This window comes from Varanus komodoensis, unplaced genomic scaffold (genome assembly GCF_004798865.1).
Source record: "Varanus komodoensis strain SLA01 unplaced genomic scaffold, ASM479886v1 scaffold17, whole genome shotgun sequence".
NCBI classification, from domain to species: domain Eukaryota; kingdom Metazoa; phylum Chordata; class Lepidosauria; order Squamata; family Varanidae; genus Varanus; species Varanus komodoensis.
In genome coordinates, this window is record NW_025335505.1 from 22,737,868 (window position 1) to 22,761,630 (window position 23,763).

The 23,763-nt window shown below is 43.5% G+C and overlaps 1 protein-coding gene across 1 annotated transcript; it reads right to left on the reverse strand.

The window, feature by feature from the left end:
* Positions 1 to 6,976: 6,976 nt before the first annotated feature.
* Positions 6,977 to 11,647, reverse strand: SOX4 (SRY-box transcription factor 4). The gene has a single exon (XM_044426631.1). The coding sequence runs from the start codon at positions 10,750 to 10,752 to the stop codon at positions 9,463 to 9,465; it is 1,290 nt and encodes a 429-aa protein (XP_044282566.1). The 5' UTR covers positions 10,753 to 11,647; the 3' UTR covers positions 6,977 to 9,462.
* Between the last annotated feature and the right edge of the window lie 12,116 nt (positions 11,648 to 23,763).

The following is a 23,763-nucleotide window of genomic DNA, read 5'->3' on the forward strand; positions in this document are numbered from 1 at the left end:
ACTTTAAAGCAAGTTTTCACAGAGTAGCAACCTAAACTTCTTTAAAAAGCATTTTTATCTGTGAAAAATAGCACTTACACTAGAATATTGTCACAGATAACCTCTCCCCCCCCCCCCCCACCATCTAAGAGGAAGATAGCAAAATTGGATGAAAAGGAATCCTTGGGCATAAAGCTCTCACTAGCAGACTGTCTGACAGAGACAGAAACGTAAAATTTCCAAAAATTTCTCCAAAAATAGTAATGATACATACTATCCAATGTTAAGGAAATAAGTCCAGGCTGCATGAGGTTTACTCCTAAAATAAACGTCAGGGGACAGCCATGATCCCTATACCAGATTAACAGGATTAATGGATTAACTGGATCTGTATGGTGCAGCTTTGGTATGGTGAGGGTACAATTCTGTGCTGATGGCCCTAAGACCCCAAAGCTGCATGCTTATGTCCATCCAATGCAGAGCAGAAGCAGCTGATGCAATCTTCACTTCCAGATCCTCGCCATCCTGCATGTTCCACTAAATAGACATGTTTGTCTGTCTAGCCAGGGTATCTCACAAGAGAAGTGTAGTGAGTGGGTCAGACGCTCACTGATTTTTCAGGAAGATACATCATTGGATTCTGAACAGGAGGAGCAGGCAATGGTGGGACAGAAGCAGAGTGGCAGGAGACTGTGAAGTGCCTCCAAGGTTGCTTCCTGAAGTTTCTCAGGCCAACCTGAGAACAGACAGGAGGGGTTTCAGGAAAGGAGCAGGTGCAGGATCCAGGCCTTAATTCTGTGATGAGCTGTCAGGAGAGATGAGCTACCCAGTTGAAGGGTTTGTATAGATCACCATTTGGCTCTCCACCAATGAGAACTACCTGAGGGTGGTGTTGCAGAGTTATTGAAAGGGAGGGACTGGGGAGAAGTTTATAGTTTGGGTTCAACTCTTTACATGGCGTATCTTTTCAGCTTGACAGAAGGTTATTTAGAGTCATGCTGTCTTGTTAGCTGTGAAATGCCAGTAAAAACCTGCATTGTAAAGAATCATCTGGGAGCCTGAGAGAAAGGAGGGAAGGGATTAGCTCACAACAGGAAGAAAGCTAGATAGGGGAAAAAATAGCTCCTCCATTCCCCCTTAAATGCCTCCTTTTCCCCTCTCTGAAGTTGCTTTTCTGAATTCAGTACAGTTCTCTCCAAACCAGTTGTTCAGGGTGGAAAAGGAGCATCCAAGCTTCTAATTCAGAGCTCCAAGGACAGAATGCTGCCTCTGACAGATCTGGAAATCTGAATGATTCTGTAACCATATCAGATGTAGTCTAGAGGCACAGGATTACTCCCTAAAGGGGCAAAGATGTATGCCTTAGTTTATTTTTGCATTAACAGGGGCCTAGTAATATATTTTTGGATACAACCTTGGTCTTTGTGCTACTAGTATCCATGCTAACTGCAGATTATGGGTGTTGTAGCCAATACATACAATAAGGAAGGCTAGCCTACTCTTAATGGGATGTAATGGTTTTAACTAATCAGGATACTGCCTGCAGAATAGACAGCATTGAGCTAAATAAATCAACATGCAGCATAAGGCAAGACTGCTTCATACATTCTGTCCTAGTAATGGGAAGTGCAAGGAAAGAATAGTATGTCCTGCACAAATACACTTACATGCTAAGGTGACTATCCCAGCTCAAAGATAAAGTAGAACACAATGAGAGTACAACAGACTTCAGAAGCTGGCTACAACTCCCAGCTTAGATTAATCATAGTTTAGCTTGCCATATCATCACAGCCCAATAAACTGTGGTTAAACTGTTTTGTTGAAGCAAACCAACTTCAAAAAATAGTTTGAGATGCTGGAATTTTTTCAGTAAACTACCAATAATTTATTTTGTTAAGCCTGTATTTTCCTGCTCCTCCACTGAAGTTACCTTAGTAACTTCTACATAATCAATAAAAGAAAACATTCCCTGCTCACAAACTTACCGTCTAAGAACATGACACACAAAGAAAAGAAATAGGAACAAAAGAAGGGAACAATCATTCTTTCAGCAGGGCTGGTAGAAAGGTCCTGCTTCCCATTTCCATCTTTCTCAGTTTAGCTTGCTTGAATGGCTGTAGGTGGTTATCCATGGGGCAGGAAGGGCCTTCCTGGATGTTGTCTTCAGAGGCCCGGTGGAATGGTCCTGCTTTCCCTTCTCCACCATTTGGGTTTAGACATGGATGTCAAACGGAACTGTGTGTGGATAAGGCAAAATACTCAATAATGTAAAATGGAAGTAAAAGCTTCCAATCTCCTCCTTATGCCCATGCCAGGGAACATTAGATGTAGAAATGCATGAGCCCACAATTCTCTCTGGCCCTTCCTCATACTGCTAAACCATGGCTACCATGATAGATAGGAGCTATGCTGCTGGTATTCGGTTGTAGCTTTTGGTAAGGCTTCATTCCAGGAAGACCTGTCCACAGGAGGTGCTTTTTCTTTTCAGGTGCAGCTTTTCTCTACAGCAGTAATGCCTATACAAGTAGCCTATACAAGTCTAAGTGCAGGGGTTCAGTGCTACTCTTGCTGGTTTTGTACCCCAGTGGCCCTGACCTCAAGCTGATTATACAAGGACCACCGGAGGAACCACCACTGTCCATGTAGAATTCATGAATATCAGGCATGTAGTTTGGTAAGCCTATTGCTAGCAAGAGCCTCAGCCTGAAAACTGTCTACAGCTCTAACTCTGAGCATGCTTGGATGAGAAGTATGCCCACTGAACTAAGTAGGATTTATTATAAGGTTAAGATGAATAGGACTGGATGGCAAATTTTCCAACCCCCCCCCCAAAAAAAACCCCCTGCTAACATAGTTGCCTGCTGTCAATAGCTGTGGACCTCTCTTTACAAGTGAGAGTCAACATTCCCAGACCATCCACTTCCACCTCAGAGGAGCAGAAGAACCAACATATCATGGGAAATATGTATTTTCTAACCAAAAAAAAATGTTGATACTTATCAAATTAAAAATCATTATGTGATAACTTTCTGAGCTATGTGTCCCTTGAATGGACTGAGAGCATTCTGCTGTCTCTTTGATGGGGAACTGGGGGGATGAGAATAACTAGTACAGTTAATGAACTGTTGTGTACAGCTGTTATTTTACCCATGTTCTTTTTTAATAACCAAAATAATTTTCCAAATATAGGTTTCTCCAATGTTAGTCTAACTTAAGTCTCAGTCAAAATCTATGGATCTATTTTTAAGTAGGGCTTGCTAATACTGATCAGAGCTCAGAACTACTATCCCTCTGAAATACACCCCCTTCCCACCCTTTTCAGCTAAACTGAAGCAACCCTGATTTTTTTCCCCCAAGACCGAAAAAGAAAATCCACTCTCACTGGATTTATGTCCCCACACATTCAAATTTTGTATCATTCTTTTAAACCAGTTATTCCAGGTGAGGCCTATTCAAGCTTTCATCTGCTTGTACATCAATATTATACATTTGCTATCAAAATTTTGAGGATGCTCACCAACTCTATAATTGCAGGTTACCCTCCTCTTTGATTAACCAAGCCTTGAGATGGCCTGTATGACTGACCTTCATTTTAAGCTTACAAGTCTCCTTCAAGAAGGATCCAAATAATGCTTTATTCAGCCCAAACACCTGACTCTCAAGTAATTTTATCCCATTTCCCTGAGTTTTGTCATTCATGTTGTATTATTGTTTAGTCACAGTGTGTAGTGATCATGCTGTATCATTAGAAAATATGATGAAAGTAATTTATACTCTTTATGAACACAGTCTGATGCATGGCTCCATTATTAGTCTAACTTAAGTCCCATTAAGTATGGGGTATGCCAGGATCTTGTAAGCTGTTTTTCTGTCTAAACATGCATAGAATTGTGCCCAAAGGCTGCTAAAAAAAGTATTGAATAAGATGGAGCCCTGTTCAGTATGATCCTGAGTATGTAATCAGGTTACATAACTGTTTTAAAATAGCCGAAGGGCTGTTGCTCTGTATTGCTCCAGACAACAAGACTAGAATCAGTGGGAAAACTGGAGAGAAGCAGATTTTGGCTAAATATCAGGATAAACTTCCTAATGGTAAGAAGTGTTTGACAGTGCAAGGCAGACTATCCCAGGAAGTGATGCGTTCTCATCACTTTTAAACAAGGTATTAAACTAGACAGCATAGCCATGTTGTGCTTGCAAGATGTATTGTAGGTCATGTATTAAGCAGGTGAGTAGATTAGGCCTCCAAGGCCCCTTCCAGCTCTGTAACTCTTCTGAGATTCTAGTTCACAGTTAAGCTGAAGTATTCATACAAATATTCACATGTTGTTGTAGTCCTGTGGATAAAACAGCTAACAGGGTAGTGTAAGAGGCTGAGTGGGAAGTCTGTTGTTCCTACAATCACTCCAAGATCCATGATTGGATCTTTTGATGTTTGTTTGGAACCTGAAGCAAACAAAATGTCACCAAATTGGCTTGGAACAGTGACACTGCTGATGGCTCTTCTCCTCCGTGCAACTTCCATTATATAAATTACTACAGCCCCCAAGCCAGAACAGCCTGCTTGCCATTTTGGGAAAAAATATACAGATATAATATAGGCACCTGCCTTTTTCCCATACCTGGAAAATGGCTGCTGGGACAAGGGCAATTTAATTTGGAAAATGACATGGCAATGTTGGGGAAGAAAATTCAAGACCCTTTCCCAATCACTTCTTCACTCCAATGTTTCTCCTTATCTGATATTAAGTAAAAATCTCAGGAGATCCTGTCAGAGATGTATATACCATGTGCTTGAGCTCTACAACAAGTCACAAAAATGAGGTAATGTTTTCTATACTCCCCCTTGTTATGCAAATATTTGTACCACAATAACAATCATGAAAAATTTAGAGGGGTTTTTCAGGAGCTATGAGCTTCCAGAGCCCACGTAATGTTGAGAGCACTGAGATAACTCATTACTTGCAAAGGAAACAATCGGTTTCAAACTGAATGGCACATTTTAAATAGACAACTGTGATTACAACTCTGATGAAGAAATAGGGCTAGAAAACAGGAGTCAGGCACAGTGTCTCAAATTAAGTGGTTGTGGGCAGTTAATTAATTGAATCTTAAAGTTACCAGTTGAGAGAAAGAAAAATGGAGGCAGGAAATCACTCGTTTGAGCTTGTAAGAGCTTATAGTATCCCACAGGTAATTAGGATTGAGGGGTACACGTGGCAAGATTAAAATAGTCCTCTCACCATTCAGCTTTGTAGTAATAAACATTTATGTGATCTTTAGTGATATATGGCACAATGGAAACACTTTTCGGAAAAGTAGGAGAGAAAAGAGGGCCTTCCTAAGGCCCAAATCACACCACAAGGCTCCTGTCCTAGTGGAATCCTGACTATGCTGGGGATGCACTGAATTTTAATATGGTCTTCCACTCGTAAGCTTATTAAGGTGAAACATGATTAGATTAGTAACTTCGGAAAGTCTACCTTTCCTTGAATTTCTTCAAAAGCCTGCCAGGGAACTACAGTACCAGGAAGGTTATCATCTGGGTGAAGAAAGCAAGCAACATCACATGAGGTACTATACAGCCTTCACTTGATTGTAGTAACTAGGAAACCATTCTCTCCATTTCTTCCCATCACTATTTGCATGACTTGAAACTCCTAGTGTTTATCCTTTTGTGAAAGAAGCACCTTGTTTAACATGTGTTTAAAATAATGTATTAGTACTCACCTGATGGACTACCTTTATCAAAATTAACAAAATTGTTACAAACTAACCAGTCTAGTGTATCCCCCTTTCAGCTCAACAACAAATCAAACATATTTTTCACTATGAAAAAATTCACCTGTTGGAAAATGCTCTTTAAAAGCCCCATCCTGTCAGGTAAGTTCAAAACAAATTATTTTCAAGTGTGTTTAAGACAGAGCCTATTAATCAAGGTTCTCAATGAGGAAGCACCAGCTCAGGTCCCCGCCCCTTTTAAAAGGAGGTGGTTTAAAAATAAATTTGGTCAGATGAACTTCCAGTTTTTTTAGGTCATTACAACTGCTATGATTGAGTTCATGACTGAGGAGGGTCTATCTGTGAATTTCCATCTTACTTACCTGCAATGCAAATTCTAAGCTTCATCAAAGCCGCCTCAGCACTTAATGATTCACCCACTGACCTAATATTTCACATCTACTTAAAAAGGATTATCTAGAAGGCTAAAGGAACTACTAGCTGCTGAAGTCATCTTTAAGAGCTCAAGTTAAAACTGTTTATAGTTTGCACTTGTCCTCTGCAACCTGTGTGTAAATTATTTTCCATGCAAACTGTGTTCTGTTTGCATGCTTTTTTCCTCAAGCCTACAGCAAATGGGTGGAAAAAGAGGATGTGTGTTTTTGCACCAAATTAAAGCTATTTTCATTTAATATATTTTCTAAAACGTTGAAGGATGGACTCTAAGCTGTTTTGGCACTAATGCATGAAATTCTAAATGTTACTCTGAATAGTAACTGTGCCTTCTTCATCTTCAGTTATGATCACCCAGGCAATGCACAGAGAAGAATTACTGGCAGAGGGATATGGAAGGAGGCAGGCTTTTCACAGTGCAAGGTCAGACTAAGAGAACAAATGGTTGAAGGGGCCGAAGGGGCTCTTTAAAGCACATTCCTAGTAGCTGTTTCATCTCTAATGGCTTTCTCTGTTACCAAGTGTAGCTAAGTCCATCTCCCCACACCTCTCCCTCCTCTTATTCTTCCAGTGAAAATGCTATTAGCATTTGCTTAATGCATACACACATTCCTAGAAAGCAGGCAAGCAGCAGCACAATATACAAAAGGTCTGAAGCAGTGATTTGCCAAGTCCTTCCAGTGGTGGGGGATGGGGAAAGGCAGCTTCTCAATCGGCACATCCGACTAATTCCTGCAAGGATCTTCACTGAGAATGTGTGAGGACACACAAAACGCACAGAAGAACCCTCCATAATGACAACAAGAACAGCAGAATTTTAGGGTTCAGTTCCAGCTGATTTTATTTCCTTTGGGGGGGGGGGAAGGTTATTTACAGAAAGTATATTGACAATCTGACAGGCAGTGAACTTGGCATAATTAGCCAGTTTCCCCCCACCCCACCCCATGTTGTGTTATGGGCAGATTGTTAGACAAAGATATTCCACACAGCATATTGCACAGGATGAATGACCAAAAAAAAAGTAACAAAAAGAAAAAAGAAAAAACCCTTAACGGAACCTCCTCATTAGGCTGATGTCCTAGCGCCTGTCATGTTATATTAACATACATAAACACACAATCTCTTTTGCTTATTATAATACAGACTTAAATGTACAAAGATGTTTTCACTTTTTCTCATCTTAAAACACAACAGCTATAAACCTGAATACATATGCTATCATCATGCCATAAGAGACTAAAACAATTATATTTAGCGACAAGTAGAAAGGATTAAATAGTCAAATACAAGAATGAAAAAATGCAGTACATAGTGTCGCGAACTCAAATCGGCATTTAGATAGATCCAGTGATTTAAAAACGGCACGGTTTTTTGTTTTTTGCTTATAAAAAAGTGCAAAAGATGTGGTTTACAAGTTAAAGCTACAGGATCCCTTTTTTTCCTGAAAATGCTCCAGTTGTTTCTGTACAACATACTATTTTCTTTGAGAGGGGGTTGCATTTGTTAGACGTTAGCCCTACAGTGAATTATTAGTTCAATCCCTCTCTCTCTCTCAACTCCTACAGAGAGTCGAACAGTGGATACAAGGGATACTGTCTCTTTAAGAAGCCTGCAGATTGGAGTGTAAACATGATGAAAGTAGGGGCTGATTTTTTGCTTGAGAGAGATTAACCAGCAGCCCTGTCATAATCAGGAAATTCAAAACAGCAATTTACACCCCTTATATATTTTTTACAAAAATACACTGAGAAAATAATCAAACGTTTTCATCTCTCTTCTCTTGTTTTAAAAGTGTCAAAAGTCTACATTTAAATATAAAAAATTAAAAGTTAAAACTCTAGCCCTTCGGTGAAGGTGACATAAAAATGGTGTGGGTAACAACAGAACTACTAAAAAAAGGACAAAGTAATACAAGTAAAAAATGTTTGGCCAGTATAAATATTTCACTTTACAAAATGGCATCCAATTTCATTTACAAAGAAAAAAACCTTTCAAGGATGGATCATCATGGTGTGAAAAAAAGTCTTCATTTACATCTAGAAAGAAACACACACACGCACACATACACTGAGAAAAAATTTGGTCCTGATTTGTTTTTTAAATCCAGCACAGATTTGAGTTGCGTTTGAATCCTTTAAAGAGTTAAGAATGAAAAAAAGCTGGTGATCATTTTGTAGGAATCAAACATAGCGCCATCTATCTGCTTTTTATATTATTCTAACACTATTCTTTTTAAACTGTTCAACAGTCTTACAGAAACCTCAGAAAGATAGGAAAACATGCTATATTAAACCCACCAGTGAAATAATCCAACACCATCACGATTCTGAGTAAGAAAAACACATTTTCGCAAGAAAGAGCAACTGCCCTTTATTTCCCCTGTACCACATCCTTACAGAAACTTGGTTTACTCTATATCTTTCTCCAATTAAAAAAAAAAAAAAGTTCAGTGTTGCTGAAATTCCACACATACTGACTTCTCTGTATATACTATAAGGTGACCAAGAAAACGGCGGCCACCTTCTCCTTTATACGTGCAAATCCTTTTTCGGTTTTATTATTATCTTCTTCTTTGCCGGGCTTCCAGTTCATTGTTTTTAAACGCCTCCTTCCTCTCCATCCCACTTCGGATCTCAGTCCAGTTGCCAGGGCCAGTCTCTTACTCCGGATCGCCTCCTGATGTCCAAGAGCACCCTCCTCTACCCCCGCAAACTAGGACTAACCCCTCCCCCACTGCAAGTCCTGCAGTTCTACTTGCAATGGACCCCCCCGCCGCCCCACCCCCCAGAGATAGCTAATGCATACAGCACAATCTATTCCCCACCCCCAATCCCTTCGAACTGGGTAAGAAACAAACCCTGGAGAGATGTGCGCGGCTGCCACCCCCCGCCCTCGCCCTGCATTCTTGCTGAAGCCACTTGATTCTCGCCATAGTCTCTGAAACGTGGAACTCCTTCGTCGGCTGCTGGAGCGTGGAAAAACGGGGGGGAAGGCTGAGGATCTGTTCCGCTAGACAGACACTTCTGCGGTTGCTTTTTCTCAACGGCAACCCAAAAAAGTAACAAGAAAAAAGGTTGATCCCTTTTGCCGTTTTCTTTGCAAAATCACGCACACGCGTACACACACACACACCCCAAGTCAGTTTCGTTAAGGAGGGGGGAAAAAAACACCCCTCCACAAGCGTGGCCGAAATGCTCGCTCTCCAGGCTGTCCTCAGCGCGCGTGGGGTCCGTGCCGTCTTTGCGTCTCTCTCGCTCCCCACGCGCGCGCACACGCTTCTTGCTTCCCCCCCCTCCTCCTTCGTCCCCCTCAGTACGTGAAGACCAGGTTGGAAATGCTGGACTCGAGCCAGTCCCCCGATATCATCTCACTTACCTCCGGCGTGCAATAGTCCGGGAACTCAAAGTGCGAGCCCGAGCCGGGCTCGAAGTTAATATCCAGGTCCCTGTCGAGCACCGACGAGCTCAAGCTGCCCAGGGCCATGCTGTCGAAGCCCGGGCTCGGGTTGAGGTCCAACAGATCGTCTTCGAACTCGTCGTCCGAGGAGGAGGAAGCGCAGGAGGCGGAAGAGGAGCCGGACGACGACGAGTGCGAGGTGGACGGCGCTGGCGAGGGCGCCCTCAGGCTGGTATAGCTTCGGTGGTCCGACGGGGAACAGCCGCCCGCGGGGGAAGCCGCGGACTCCCTGCAGCCGCCGCCCCCGTCCTGCTGACTCCCGGCGGCGGCGGCGGCGCCCGCTTCGTCGTAGAGGCTGAGCGGGTCGCTGGCTTCCGTCGAAGTGCTCAGCGTCGGGCTGGCAGGCACGGCGCCACCGGGCGACGCGTGCGAGAAGAGGTAGAGCCGCTTGGCCTTCTTCTCGGGGAGGTGTTTGCTGCTGCTGCTGCAGGGCGAGGAGGAGCCCGGTGAAGCGGCGCGGGATTTGTACAGCGAGTGGTGCTCCGGGGGCAGGAGGGCAGCTGGCTGCTCAGACGCTGAGAACGAAGACGAGCTTTTGCTGCCGCCGCCGCCGCTCAGGCTCAGTTTGGGATGCGGCTTGCCGGCGCCACTGGGGGAGAGTTTGGCGGCGCTGCCCTTTTTGAGGGCGACTTTGGAAGAGTTGGCGACGGCTGCGGCGGCTCCTCCTGGGCTGTTGCCGCCGCCGCCACTCCCTCCACCCCCGCTCTTCTCTCCCGGCTTCGCGGAGTTTGTGCCCGATTTCACCTTCTTCCTGGGCCGGTACTTGTAGTCAGGGTAGTCCGCCATGTGCTTGAGGCGCAGCCGCTCCGCCTCCCGGATGAAGGGAATTTTGTCGCTGTCCTTGAGCAGCTTCCAGCGCTTGCCCAGGCGCTTCGAGATCTCGGCGTTGTGCATGTCCGGCGACTGCTCCATGATCTTCCTCCGCTCGATTTGGGACCACACCATGAAGGCGTTCATGGGCCGCTTGATGTGGCCGCTGGGCGTCTTGCACCAGCTCGGGTCGTCCGCTTTGCCCCCTGTTGAAGCCGTGGAGCCCGGCGTGGGAGAGGAGGCGATGCCCAGCTCGATGCCGGCTCCGGAGTCCGAGCTCTCGCCCGCCAGAAGCGCTTCCGTGTTCTCCGCGTTGTTCGTCTGTTGCACCATCTCGGGGGCTGGCGCGCGTTGGCGGCGGCGGCAGCTGTGGGGAAATCGGCGGGTCTCAGTTTGGCACCAGCTTGAAACAAGACACTCAACTTTCCCAGTCACTGGGTGCTCTCAGGCTCCCTTCGCAAGCGCTCCGTCCTTCTGCTACTTAAGGCACCGTCCCCTCTGAGAAGTAGTTGTAGCTCCACACCGCTTTGTTTCTCTGGCACTTTGTGCACGCCTCTACCCTGCAACTTTGCACGGAGAATCTAGTTGCAGAAGCCGGACTCCAAGTGGAGAGAGCTTTTCTTTAAAAAACAAAACATAAAAAAAAAACCACCAATCCAAGTTCTTTTTCCCACCTCTTCCCTCACCCCGCAGCTCACAAGTGCTTCCCCCCTTACTTTTCCCCCTACTTTTACTCTACTCGAGGTGTTTCAGCAAAAAGCAGCACGCCCACCACTAAAAGTCTCTTGTTTCGTTAAAGGGCACACCAAAATCCAAAAGCCGTTTAAAAAAAAATTAAAAAATGCCCACCTCCCACAAAAAAAATCGTCCGTAATCGAGGACTCGTGGTAGAGGGATCAGGAGTTTGTTCGTTTGTTACTCTGTAGCTGCGAGGAATTAAACGGGGGGGAAAAAGCCCCGTCCATGCAACCAAGCAACATTAATAGTTGTGTGTCTTCCTGGTAGGAAGAGCAGTGACTGGTGCAATAAATGTATGGAGTCCCGTCTCGCTTTCCCTTGGATGCACAGCCCCAAAGAGAGGAAAGAGACATGTACAACCCGGGGCTATAGACTTGGCCTGTTCCCTCTTACACACACTTTCTCTTGCTGCAGCTTAGAGCGGACCCCAATTCCACCTCGCGCCTCTTTATCCTTTCAGAGTTATTTCCGCAGCCAATCACCGGCTGTATCCAACGCTCCGCCGTGCCAAACCCCACCCTCTCGACTCTGATTGGCTTGGAACCCAATGTAATAATAATCACCGCGTGCAATGAGAAGCTCCAAATCTGACCTCATTCCAATTTACACAAACTTTTTAAAAGGGCCAGAAGTGCAGCTGAGATTTCTGAGGGGTTTTTTTTTTCCGTTTCCATTTCTCCTCCTACTTCTCCGTGTGGTTGTGCGCGCACGCGCGCCTTCGGCCGCGCGCCCGCACGCTACCATGCTCAACTATGGGGCGGGGAAGCGAGAAGCGAGCTCTTCCCGTTATGTTTAGAAAAGGGGGATGGACAGAGGACAAACGCTGCAGCGCAAACCTTGACTTCCGCGAAAATGGAACAGTCATTTCTTTTTCAATGGAAAGGGTTGGAAAAATAGCACGTGTTTTCCTTAATTTATTCCTTACACTGAATGAACGCATACAGTAGCAATTAACTTTCACCCCAAAATCCCGCACTTGTTACATTTCTGAAATACGTTTCCTCAACAGTCGCACATGCTTACGTATCCAAGGTGTTTTCGTATTGAAAAGTTGCGACTGATTAGGTATATGATCCACACTAGGCACACAGTACAGCAGCTTTTACCTACTTGATTGGGAGGGTGACAAATGATTGTGTCTGTTCATGGCATGCTAGTGTCTTGTTTTTGTTAAAACTTTTCTGTAGTATCCATCTAGGCATCAGCCTGTTTTTCAGCATGCAGGAGCATGGAGCGGTTTGCTTTCTGTGTCATGGGATATGGCACCTCTCTGACTTGCTTACATTCAGCACTGAGACAGGCCTTCATAGTGTCATCTCTTCACTTGTCTTTAGCAGGGACACAAAAAGCTCTGTGGCAAATTCTCCTATGGAAAGTTCTCATCAGCCCAGTGGCAGATAGGATGAACAAGCTTACAAGGAAAATATGGCTGTAAAACAGAAGCTTCCTCATCTCACTTTAATTGAGGTAATTGTGATCATGTTCCTTGTTGTTTCTCTACTGCTGAGTAGTCTTAAAATTCCACTCCCTTTGAAGACGAAAATAAAGTGTGTGTGTGTACACATTCTCTTTAATGATGGACTGTGAATAATTTTTGTTCAAGTACGGACTCAAAGAGAGGTCTTCACAACTAATTATTAGTCACTTCATATAATGTAAAAATATATACAAAATTTATCAAGCTCAAAGTAAAAAATCAACCCAAATTTCTGTAGTCCTCAAAATTAGTGCCCCCCACTAAAGTTGTCAAGGTTATACTGTAGCTGTGCTCAGTGCCAAAAACTAGTATCATCCTGTTAACAAGCTTGTGTCCTGCAATGCTCTTTTCCTGTTTAATCATGCACCTCAAGTCATGAGGCCGGACTGCTGAATAGTGAAGTGTTCACAAAATATGCCATCAGTGGAAGAGTATAATATATAAATTAACATGCTGGATTACCTTAAGCACTGTTGGACCATTTAATAATTTCTTCAGAAATTCACAATAGAATTTGCTTTACCAAAAGTCTGCCCTTAGCCAATTCACATAAAACAGCCAGTACTTTTAGAGGAAAGGCCACACTGCCACAGCAGAAAATATATTTTGTATACATGTTCAATTCTTGATGTCTCAGGCGAGGCTCAAAATCTTGCTTGGAATGCCAGAGAACAGATGCTAGCACCATGGAATCAGGACTGAGCTAGGTGGACCCTAAGTTATTTATCTGTGTTCTCTTCCTAATTAAACATACATGATATTCACCTGACCTAAACAGAACTGAGGTTGGTATCATCCATGCAGCCTTTTAAACAATATATTATACACGTTAAAGGTACTCTGACCACACCGCACAAATTCCTGTCCCCAACAATCTAGATAGAAGCCAACAAGGAAAATGAGTCCTGTATCACTGGGGGAGCAGGTGGAGGGAAGGTGCTTATCCCCCAGCATCTTCATATATCCCTGGAATGTATGTGTACAGGCCCTGACTCTATAGTCAGAGCAACATATAACCCTCGAGCGCAAAAAGGTTGTGCACACCTGATATATCTTTCTAACCTTTGCCAAAATTACCTATAATCAAGTGAATTGAACTGGTTAACCAATACACATACCCCAAAGTGTAGACACATCTCAAGGTATTATACAATAAATTAAGTCACAGAAAGCATTCAAATATAAAATATATTTAAGGCATTATTTAAAGCCGCATTCCAACCAAAACATCTTACAACCTGACAGGGCATTTGTTAGCTTGTTAACTGCAAACAAACCTAGATCTATGACATACTAATAGAGCAATGTATTCCGGGACTATGTTTTATATCTATTTTTGCCAACAGTCTATTTGCATTATTACATCATGTGTACTGGAATTTGTTCTTTTTTCATCTTTTCTTTGAAATATGTGCCAATGCATTTTAAAATTATACTTGATTGTCCCATTTAACAAAAACAGGCAGGCCCAAAATCAGATATTGTGCAACTTATACTATGCAATTTATTATTATTACATTATTAAAAGTAAGTTCAGCAGCACAGAATTCAGCAGCACTTCCTGTCAGGGTAGTGTGTGTAGGATTCCAGCTGTGCACAGTCTGATCCTCCACATGTTTACTCAGAAGTCAGTCTTACAGAGTTCAACAATTGTAGTTAGGATTGCTACTGCTTTAAATGCAGTTTCAGACTCAAAGATACTCTTAGCTTGTTTACTATTGCACAACAAAACAGATTGTATACATTTTACACACTTTTTAGAAATAGCGAAAACGTTTTCCATCCACCCTTTCCATATAAAACCTTTTTAATATTTAAAATTATTTTAACATTTACTCCGCTGTACCCTAAATGTATACATGTATATGAAATATGGGCTAAGCCTTAGGACAGGGGTTTGCAACCTGAACCTTTGATATGGCACTTTGCAGCTATAGGGCCTAGAATTGGATTTCATGGCCAAAATACAAGGCTGCACTGTCAGTAGGAGTTTGTCCTAGCATCCAAGCAATGCAGCAGCAACTATTATACTTTAACGTATAGTAATTATACATTTGTACAGTACTTCTGGAACCGGAGTTACTGATAGGTTTGCTCTTCCTTGCTCGCTTAGATAGTTCAACAGCTGTGACAACAGATTCACTGGTTTCACTGTCATAACCACTGCAGACCGACATAAACAATCTGTTCAGCTATAATCCCATGAATCACTTCAGCAAGAGTATTATGGAATAAATAGCTTGTAGTTGAAGTCAAATGTTCTTTATATCACTTCCTTAATGAACAGAGAATTTAAAAAACTACTTTACTGCCAGATGTGCTTAAACAACATTCATTTGTAAACAAGAATCAGATGCCGCTGCTTTTATAATAGCTTAGAGATTAAAATTATGATACAATATATGCATGGAATATCAAGATAAGTCACCCACTCTCCTCAAGCTGGACAATATATGGCAAAGTCACCCACATTTCAAGTTCAAGAAGTTAGAAGGTTGACCAAGTTTGAGCATCATCTTCGAATTACACACCATTGAGGGCAACGAGGAAGAAACCACTGGTTAGGTCCTAATGCTGTTACCCATCTGCTATAATGGTCTGGCCTGCTTAATTTCTGAGGGATTGTATTGTTTTCAACTGTGGCAAGGGTGCTATATAAATATTTTGAATACTTAGGCTTATTGCCAACACTACTATAATTGAAGTCTCATTCATTCAATGGACCTACTTTAAGTAGGACTGACACTGGATACCAGCAATCCATAAAATGATCAATATGATTTAAGGGCTAACAGAAAGCCACCATCCTTGTTCACAAAGTTAACCTACTAATATATCTTAAGAATATATCTTGCTGGGAAATGTTAAAACACAGGTTCCCTTTATTTAGAACTTATCCTACTGTACCCAGCAGTCTTTACTTCTAAATAAACATGTACGGGCTCTTGGATGAGTAACAGTGGCAGTTCCATTCTCAATAGGACAAAGGCCAGGAGTTCCATTGAACATCATGCAAACAACCTATTGGACTAACCCTCTCTGTCACAGCCAGGCCCCACCTAAAGTTCTCTCAACATACCTTAGATCTGCTCAAAGTTCTCCCAATCCTCAACAAATTTTGAGGACATGCAAAGCAGTGCAAGAATTTGTTCTGCCAGCCACATTCATTCTGCTTTATGGGCACCACTATGCTCTTCTCAGTGTCCTGACCCAAAATCCATTAAGGTAATGCTCATGTTCTAAGTTGTGTGTTCAGGGATTCTGCTTTAGTGCTTGTTCTGTGCTAGATATACACAGTGATTTCATATAAGTGTGTATTTGAACAGACATTTCTTTTGATCAAGTACTTAATTCACAAAATGTATCTCTGAAGCCTAGAAGTTTATCCTCCCAACAGGGTTAAACAGAAAATAAGGAACAGAAGTATCACTCCACAAATTGAGTAGTGGGAATCAATGCAATCTGCATGTTATTGATGCTGAACTGTAAATTGTGGGTTTAAAAAATAACTTCCAAACAGATATCGAATCTCAGAATGCAGCAAAATGGCTGGAGGGAGCTGACAGAGAAGTAAAAAATGACTTAACTTGAAAAGCAGTAGAGGGAAGATGGTGTTCCATTTCCCATGCTGTTTTGCAATAAACAAGTCGGTAGAGTAAATATGGCCACTGAATATGACCTTTCATTTATTAGATTCTTGCATGAACAAAATTACACCAACATCCTATGTGAGTCAACTTGGACACATCTGTTATAGTGTAACTTCCTCTTGAAATCATCAGGAGGAAGGTTCCTGCAGGAATGGATCCCCATCCCATGTAGCTAATTGTCCAGAGGCTGAAGGCCTTTAAGGCACCTAGACATGCTGTTTCTAGGCCTGACCCCAATATGCACATCCTGTGCCATATAATGACTCTTAAGTGCATCTGTCACAATTAATCTAATTCTGGTAGCTACTGCAGATGCATTAACACACTCATTATTCACACAAGTAGGATGTTCTATGTCGATCATGTCACCAGCTGAATGCACCACATTTCACTTTATGGCAGTGCACTAAGTCTCAGTTTTATCACACTTATTTGTCACTGCTGCAAATAAGTCAGCCAGCAAATAGAATTAGCATGCCCCTAACACTGGCTTCACCGAAGCTCTCTGTTTAAGTGCATTGTGCAAGAAAGAGGCAGATGGAAGGAAAGGAAGGCAAAGTGCCTCTCCCAGGTGAAGTCATGTGGAGGGCACAAAAGGCAACCCATCTGAATGTTAGGGCCCTGGAGGATAATGCAATAATCCAGGTGCTTTTCTGAGCATGCCCAGGCAGCTTCCCTTCACCTAGTCTCCAGGAAGCAAAGGAATAAATACCCAGCAATTTGCTGTGGAGAAAATTAATTAGAACCCAGAGAGCCTTGAACATACAGAAAAAGCCATAATCACCCCCACCCATCACATACCTACACACACGCAGCATAAACTATAGGATATGCAGGGCCTCACAACTGACTTTCCCCCCAGAATACACTGAAGAAAGAGCATAGCGTACAAGGAGCAATTTTGAATTTTTGACAGCTGGAGTGAACAGCAAAGACAGGTGCTGATGGCAGGCTGGGAGACACAAGTGCACACTGGCATTTCCAAATTTCACTGTGCTTTCAGCTGCCTACCTATCCTTAATCTTTGATGTTCCTTGTCTTTACTGGTCCTGGTTAACCACTTGCATTTCAACTATTCTGAGTACAGTGATGTCACTGAGTGCTAATAATTCTGTGTGCTAATAAATCCTTTAAGAGAAAGAGGGAAAACCCCAAATATTTTCACTTTCATAAGTCCAAAACAATAGTGAGAAATGGGTTGCTTCCTCATCTGAAGTATCATCTGCATATTAAATCAGCATTTTATCCTCAACTTAGCAGCATCAATTGTGTATTATAAATATATCTGTAAGGTATTCTAAATAATATTCTCATTGATCAAACCCTGAACTTTTAGATATTTAACAATGCAAAATTATGCATTCTGTTTTTTGTGTTGTTTAAATCAGTTTTTGTAATCAGGTAGTAGTTAAGTTCACCAAGGGTACTGCTGTTAAATCACATCTTGAACACAACGAACTGAACATACTGAATTCACTTACTCCACAGGAGTTTTGTGGACTTCAATACATTGGAATAGATGGTTTGAAACATTCATTTTTAATTAGATTTCTTGCAAATAACCAAAGTATGTCATGAAAAACAGAACACTAGGTGGCAGTGCTAAGCCTCATCTACAGAGAAGTAAGTAAACGTGGGAAAATTTAGATGCAACTAACACAAAGTATTATTTTTTCCATGATTTATTGAACAGCATACAGCTGTGCATTTCTGACTGAGCTCCAAAGGGTTTTCAGAAATGCTTTCTTAAGGGAAAACACCATACACCTATACACATCTTTGACATTTGAAAGTTAACTCAAAATATTAACATAGTGTGGGAAAATGAAATCTATTTCTCCCTTTTTTGCAATGCATTAGAGCTCATAGCTTTTGATAGAAAAGAGGGGAAAGTGTTAGAAGTTATCTCAACAACACTCTCCAGAAGAAATCCCCAAGTAACAGCTAAATCCTACAGCAGCAATGATACATACTTATTTATAGGTATTACTGCTATCATATCTATATCCCACCTTTTCCTCTCTTGTGAGGAACTCAAGGTGGTTTACATAGCTCAATTTTATGCACACAACAACAGTTGCCACTGAGTGGAACTCATGTTTGAATAATTATGGATAGAACTATAAGGCCCAAGTAATTTCATAAAACTGCTGTGAACCACTGGCATTATTAATCTACTCTCAAATTTTCAAGACACATTCTAACATCCCACTTTTTTACAGGGCTATCTTAAAATATATGATTTTGTATGGCTGTGTTTGAATATTTGTTAGCTATGAGGACTAGTTTTACTTTAAACACACAGTTCTGCTGCTTTAGTCTTTGATCTGTTGACTGCAATAAAAAGAACTGAGATTCTATTATATGAATCAAGGATAGAAAAACATATGGGAATCACTTTCCTTAGCCAGATGCTGGGGGTCTCACCCATAGTCCTCAATGAAAATATGTCCACTGCACTTGTTAGATACCAAATCATTGGTCTCAATTCATTAGAAACTTCTTTTTAGTAAATATTGTTCCAACATCTTTGGCAGATTATCTGATCTTAAGCAGGCCTTGCTGTGTTGAGTACTTCTAACGATATTTAAACCTTGGCTACTACCACTGTTCACTCATCCTTCTTCTGCTTTGAAAGCATTGACAAATATGCCTCCCTGCTGTTCTAAGCCAGCCTTAGGAATGATGGGTATAGTAGTCAAATACATCTGGAAGGTTTCCAGTTAGAGAAGACTCCCTACTGTAACTCTTGATTATTCATTATTTTGAACGGAGTGTGACAGGAAGGCCACTAGCTTTGTATCTGACCTTATTCTCAATATAGAGACAGATAAAACTATAAACTCATCTCAGACTGTGTTTATGGGACTGCTGATATCATTGGTATTAAAATGCCTGTCTTCATGATAGTGGAGGTGTGGTACACTCAGAAGGCTGAGTGTACATGCAGAGGAATACAGCCTAAGGTCTTCACACAGTTACACAGAAATAAACCCCCACTGAATGCAATAGTGTTTACTTCTGAGTAAACATGCATAGGTAAACCTGCAAGATCAGACCTCAGGTTGAATCTCTCCTGGCTCTTTCATGACTATTTACTGTGGATCCTACCACTCACTTGCTTAACCCAAACCACCCATAATTTTCCTGCCTTTGTGCAGTTTTTTCACCATTCTAAAAAGTTGCAATCCTCTCTTACGGCTGTTAAAACCTAAAAAGGCAGCTTTTGTCACTGACGTCAGCAAGAAGCAATAGCTTCTATCCAGTGTTCATCTAACAACTCATTCATTTCAATGAGTCTACTCTAAGAAGGGCTAACCAGATACAGTGCAATCGATGGGGCTTGAGCCGTCATAACCAAGTTGAGCAGGAAGGCAACAGGTTTGAAAGCGGCCCCTTGTTCTATCTACAGTTCACTATCACGAAAGTAATTACCAAACTGTAGCCATCCTGTTCCTGCATGTCAGATGTTTCCCATGGTGGAAACCACTGATAGATCTCTGTCGCTTCCAAACTGCTGAGGGAAAAAGAAAATAATAATAGCAATACTAATCTGCAACAATCTGCACGGGAAGAGCGAAAGGAAGCGAGGTTGGCTGTGTCTGAATCCCTCCAACAGCAGCTCCCTGGCTGCAATTCACTCAATCCTCCCGCTTCCCCACCTTCCTCTTTTCTCCCCAGAGGGCTGCGACGGGGTCGCCGGGAAGAACGGGAGAAGGTGGGTAACCTCTGCTGCGTAATGCAGAGCCGCCCCGAGCGGGGTTGCTCAGCAGGCAAGCAGGCCCAGCCACCTGCTGGAGCACGAGCGGAAGGAGGAGAAGCGTGGTTGGCACGCAAGGGAGAGGCCAGTTCCCCCCAGGCCCGCAGAAAGGCAGCTTCTTAGGGCTCGCCGCGAGGAAGGGGCGCCGCCATCGTTACAGCCACTGAGCGGGGGCTTGCTCCTTTTGCCTGAGCGGCCGCGCAGTCTGCCCTCTCGCTCCAAATGGAAAAGCTCGTTTTTACCAGGAGAGGCAGAACCCGAGGGAGTACCAGCGTGACCATTTTGGCGAGTTGAGCCTGCAAAGCCTTCCCTCCTCCCTCTCCAAGCACTTGGGCTCCCTGCCTTGGATCAAGCCGGCCAGCCAGAGCGAGGCGCATACTAGAACGAGTTGGTTGGCTTCTCCCGCCAAAGTCTATTTGCAAGCCCGCGCGCTCCTCCCTTAAGACACCCTTCGGCGGCAGGAGAAGCGCCAGCCGCCACCCTTGTTAGCCTTTCCCGTGGACAGAGCCATTAATTGCGAGCGCGGGCATTTTCCCGCTCCGTCGCCAGACGCCCTTCGTGGGCGGGCCTGCATTCTGAATGAACCTAATTGAGGAGGGTGAAAGGCTCTTTCCGCGCCAGTTCAGCTCACAGCGCGGTTTACTCAAAAGTAAGTCGTACTTAAACAGAGGATCGCTGCACAGTTGGGATAGCCGGTGCTGCAGCGCTGTCCTCTGTGCGTACAAGCAAGGTTGCATTGAACGTTAGTCTAACCTACGCCTCATTGAGTTTAGTAGGTCTACTCTGAGGAGGGCTCACGTTAGCGACGAGAAACAAGTCCTTCTCGAACAAGTTTACAGCTTCCTGCGCGGAAGAATGCATTTTCTGCTTTAGGTGCCTGCAGCTCTAGACTTTATTCTGCGGGGGGGGTAGCTCCACTGAACGAAGGACACGCACCTCCCAAACAAAGAAGCCGAGAGGATCGCGCTGCGGGGGGGGGGTCCCTTTTCAACCCCCCCCCCCCAAGGGTTTTGCAGCAGCCATCCTTCGCCGGTCAAGTCCTCTCTTCTCCCTCCTCCTCTTGGAAATTCGATTTGGATGTGGGTGGGGCGCTCAAAAAGGGGAGGCGGGGGAGCACCGACGAGGGAGCAGCTTTCCAAGGGAAACGCCACGCGACTCTTGGCTGGCGACAGAGGAAGGAAGGAGCGGGCGTGGCGCGTGGCTGCGCGAGGGAGGCAGGTGGTGCCCGGCGTCCTGCTCCGAATGGAATTGCACAAGCACGCAGGGCCGAGAGCCTGTGCAGGCTTGGCGAGGAGAGTCGCTCCCCCCCGCCCCGCTCTCCCGCCCCCGATGCCTGGCTCGTGCATGAAGGGCGCAATCCTCCGCAGGTTTCGAAGCGCAGGAGTACTACAACTCCCAGCATTCCCTAGCTAGCCAGGCTTGCTACGGAACACTGGGAATTGTAGGAAGATAGCTTCTGTATGGAAGTTGCTTTCGAAACCCACTAGTTTTGCAAGATTGTGTTGGGCGTGGTGGGCGGCGCTCCAGCGGGGGAGGAGTGGTCGCAAGTTAGACTTGTCTCCTCTGCTCCGCGTGTGTAAGGCCAAAGACAGCGTAGGTAACGGTGTGAAAGCGAAAATGCGGATAAATTCCTAAGTGTGTCTTTGCATCAAGGCTGAGCCCCGAGGTTGCAGGCTATTTGTGGAAACCAAGCATCTGTTGGAAATGGTGGAGTGTATATTGAAACAAGGGTTGATGAACTGGCTTAAAGAGTAAAGACAGAGGTTACAATTCTATGCATGCTTACTTGGAAGTAAAATCCATTATATTCAGGAGACCTGAGAAAGTATGTGTGGTATTGCATTGTAAATGTAACTACAATGGTTTGAATACAGCATCCTTCCCTAACTTGTTGCCTTTCTCATTAATGTGTTGGACTTCAACTCCCATCAGCTACAGAAGGTATGACTGGCCAGGATTGCTAAGAATTGTGACCTCTGATATATATATCTATTACCAAATGCATTAAAATGGACTCTTCCACTACACTTAAAACGGTATGCCTGTTTTCACCCATATATTAGTTTTGACCTGTGTCATTTAAACCACCTTTACGACTTCACTGCTGCTGTAGGTGTGCACATGTAAGAGACAGGTATGTAATTTTAAACAGTCTTACATCACGTTTTTAAGGGTGCTATCCTGTGCCTGTAACCCTCCAAATTCAGAGGGTTGTGAGCATCCAGTGGGAGGCAGGAAAAATGTGGAGGCTGACATTGCCTTGGTGGTCCACTTGCTTGCCAAAACATTCAGATGGCCAATTTCAGCCATCTGTTTTCTCCCTTTTCACGAGGAGCAGACACTGAGGCACTGCAGGCATTCTTTGGAGGATGGCAGTGGCTTGCTACTCCCTTCTTTGCGCCTTCCAGAATGCCTTCCTGTGCTGGCACTGAAGATGGTGTTCTAGAAGCACATCATCAAAGCCCAGTCAGCATGGAAAGAGCCATAACCACCTGGAAGGATGGAAAGAGGGCCCTCCAAGGTTGGATCTGGAGCACTGACCCATCCTGTGCCCCCCAGGACAATGCCAGGAGGCCATAGGATTGTGCCCTCAATCAATCCATGGCCATGCAAGAAGCTGGCCACATTTTACCCTTCAGCACTTCTCTGATCTCTGAAAAGATTCACTCCAGGTGAAGAGCATTGAAGTTGTATGGCTTTTTCACATTTTAATCAGTATTTACATAAGTATTCCTTCAGTCTTAATGGAGAGGTACAATGATTGCTTAACTGATACCTCCTTTTTGATGACTGGGCACCTGCTGCATAGCCATCCTGCCCCTCTCAGGTCTCTCATGAAACTAACAAACTTGGAGAAAACAGTTTTACCAATGTGTGTGAAAGGGAGTGTCCTTCAAAAAGGTTACATATAATTACATACTTATATAAAGTGTGCATGTATATAGAGTGTAGCTATAAAGCAAAGAATGTTTACCTGACATATCCAGTAGCAACTAAAAATCTAGCCTTGTAAATCCACCCTCAAATTGATATCCTCCAGGGGCCTGGCTGGGAAGAGACAGAACACATTTCTGTGCTGGGAATGGAAGAGGGCACTTCCTTCTTTTACCAGTCTTCTCACTCACCTGTGTGCAATTCCATGACCTGCCCGGATGTAATTTCTATTATCCATGGCTATAGTCTAGCACATAAATACAAGATTTTGTGAAATTGATAAAGCTTTCTCCAAACTGGTTTGGTTTTCCTGGAGATGAAGCTTTTGGTAAAATTGACAAGGCTTTCCCAGGCTTTGTCACTATGAGCAGCGGTTGGGATGGTGAAGTAACTTGTGGGGCTTCTTGCAAATAATGCAACAAGTAGTAAGTGTGAGGGTGTTACACGATGACCAATCATGTTCTGATGGGATTCTATCCAAGTCTAGTCACAGGGCAGCATGGGCCGGTTTTTATGCCAGACAGGCCCAAAATGTCAGGTATGGGAGCATGGTGTACTTTAAAGTTGGATAAGCCTGAACTGTGAATTGGAATAATGCACCTTAAAAGAGGCAGAAGAAATTGCCATTACACATTTATAAATTCTGACCTGATTCCAGAAGAAGGGGCAATGCATGAGAAAAATAAATACCTGCATTTTTAAAAAAAATAAGTTATTTTAAGGAAGGCACTCGCTTGGGATTGTGCCATCCTAGAACAAATAGGGGCCAGGTTGGATCTGGTTGG

Coding starts and splice junctions, on each gene's coding strand:
- SOX4 (XM_044426631.1), bottom strand. CDS start 10,752: ATGGTGCAACAGACGAACAACGCGGAGAACACGGAAGCGCTTCTGGCG.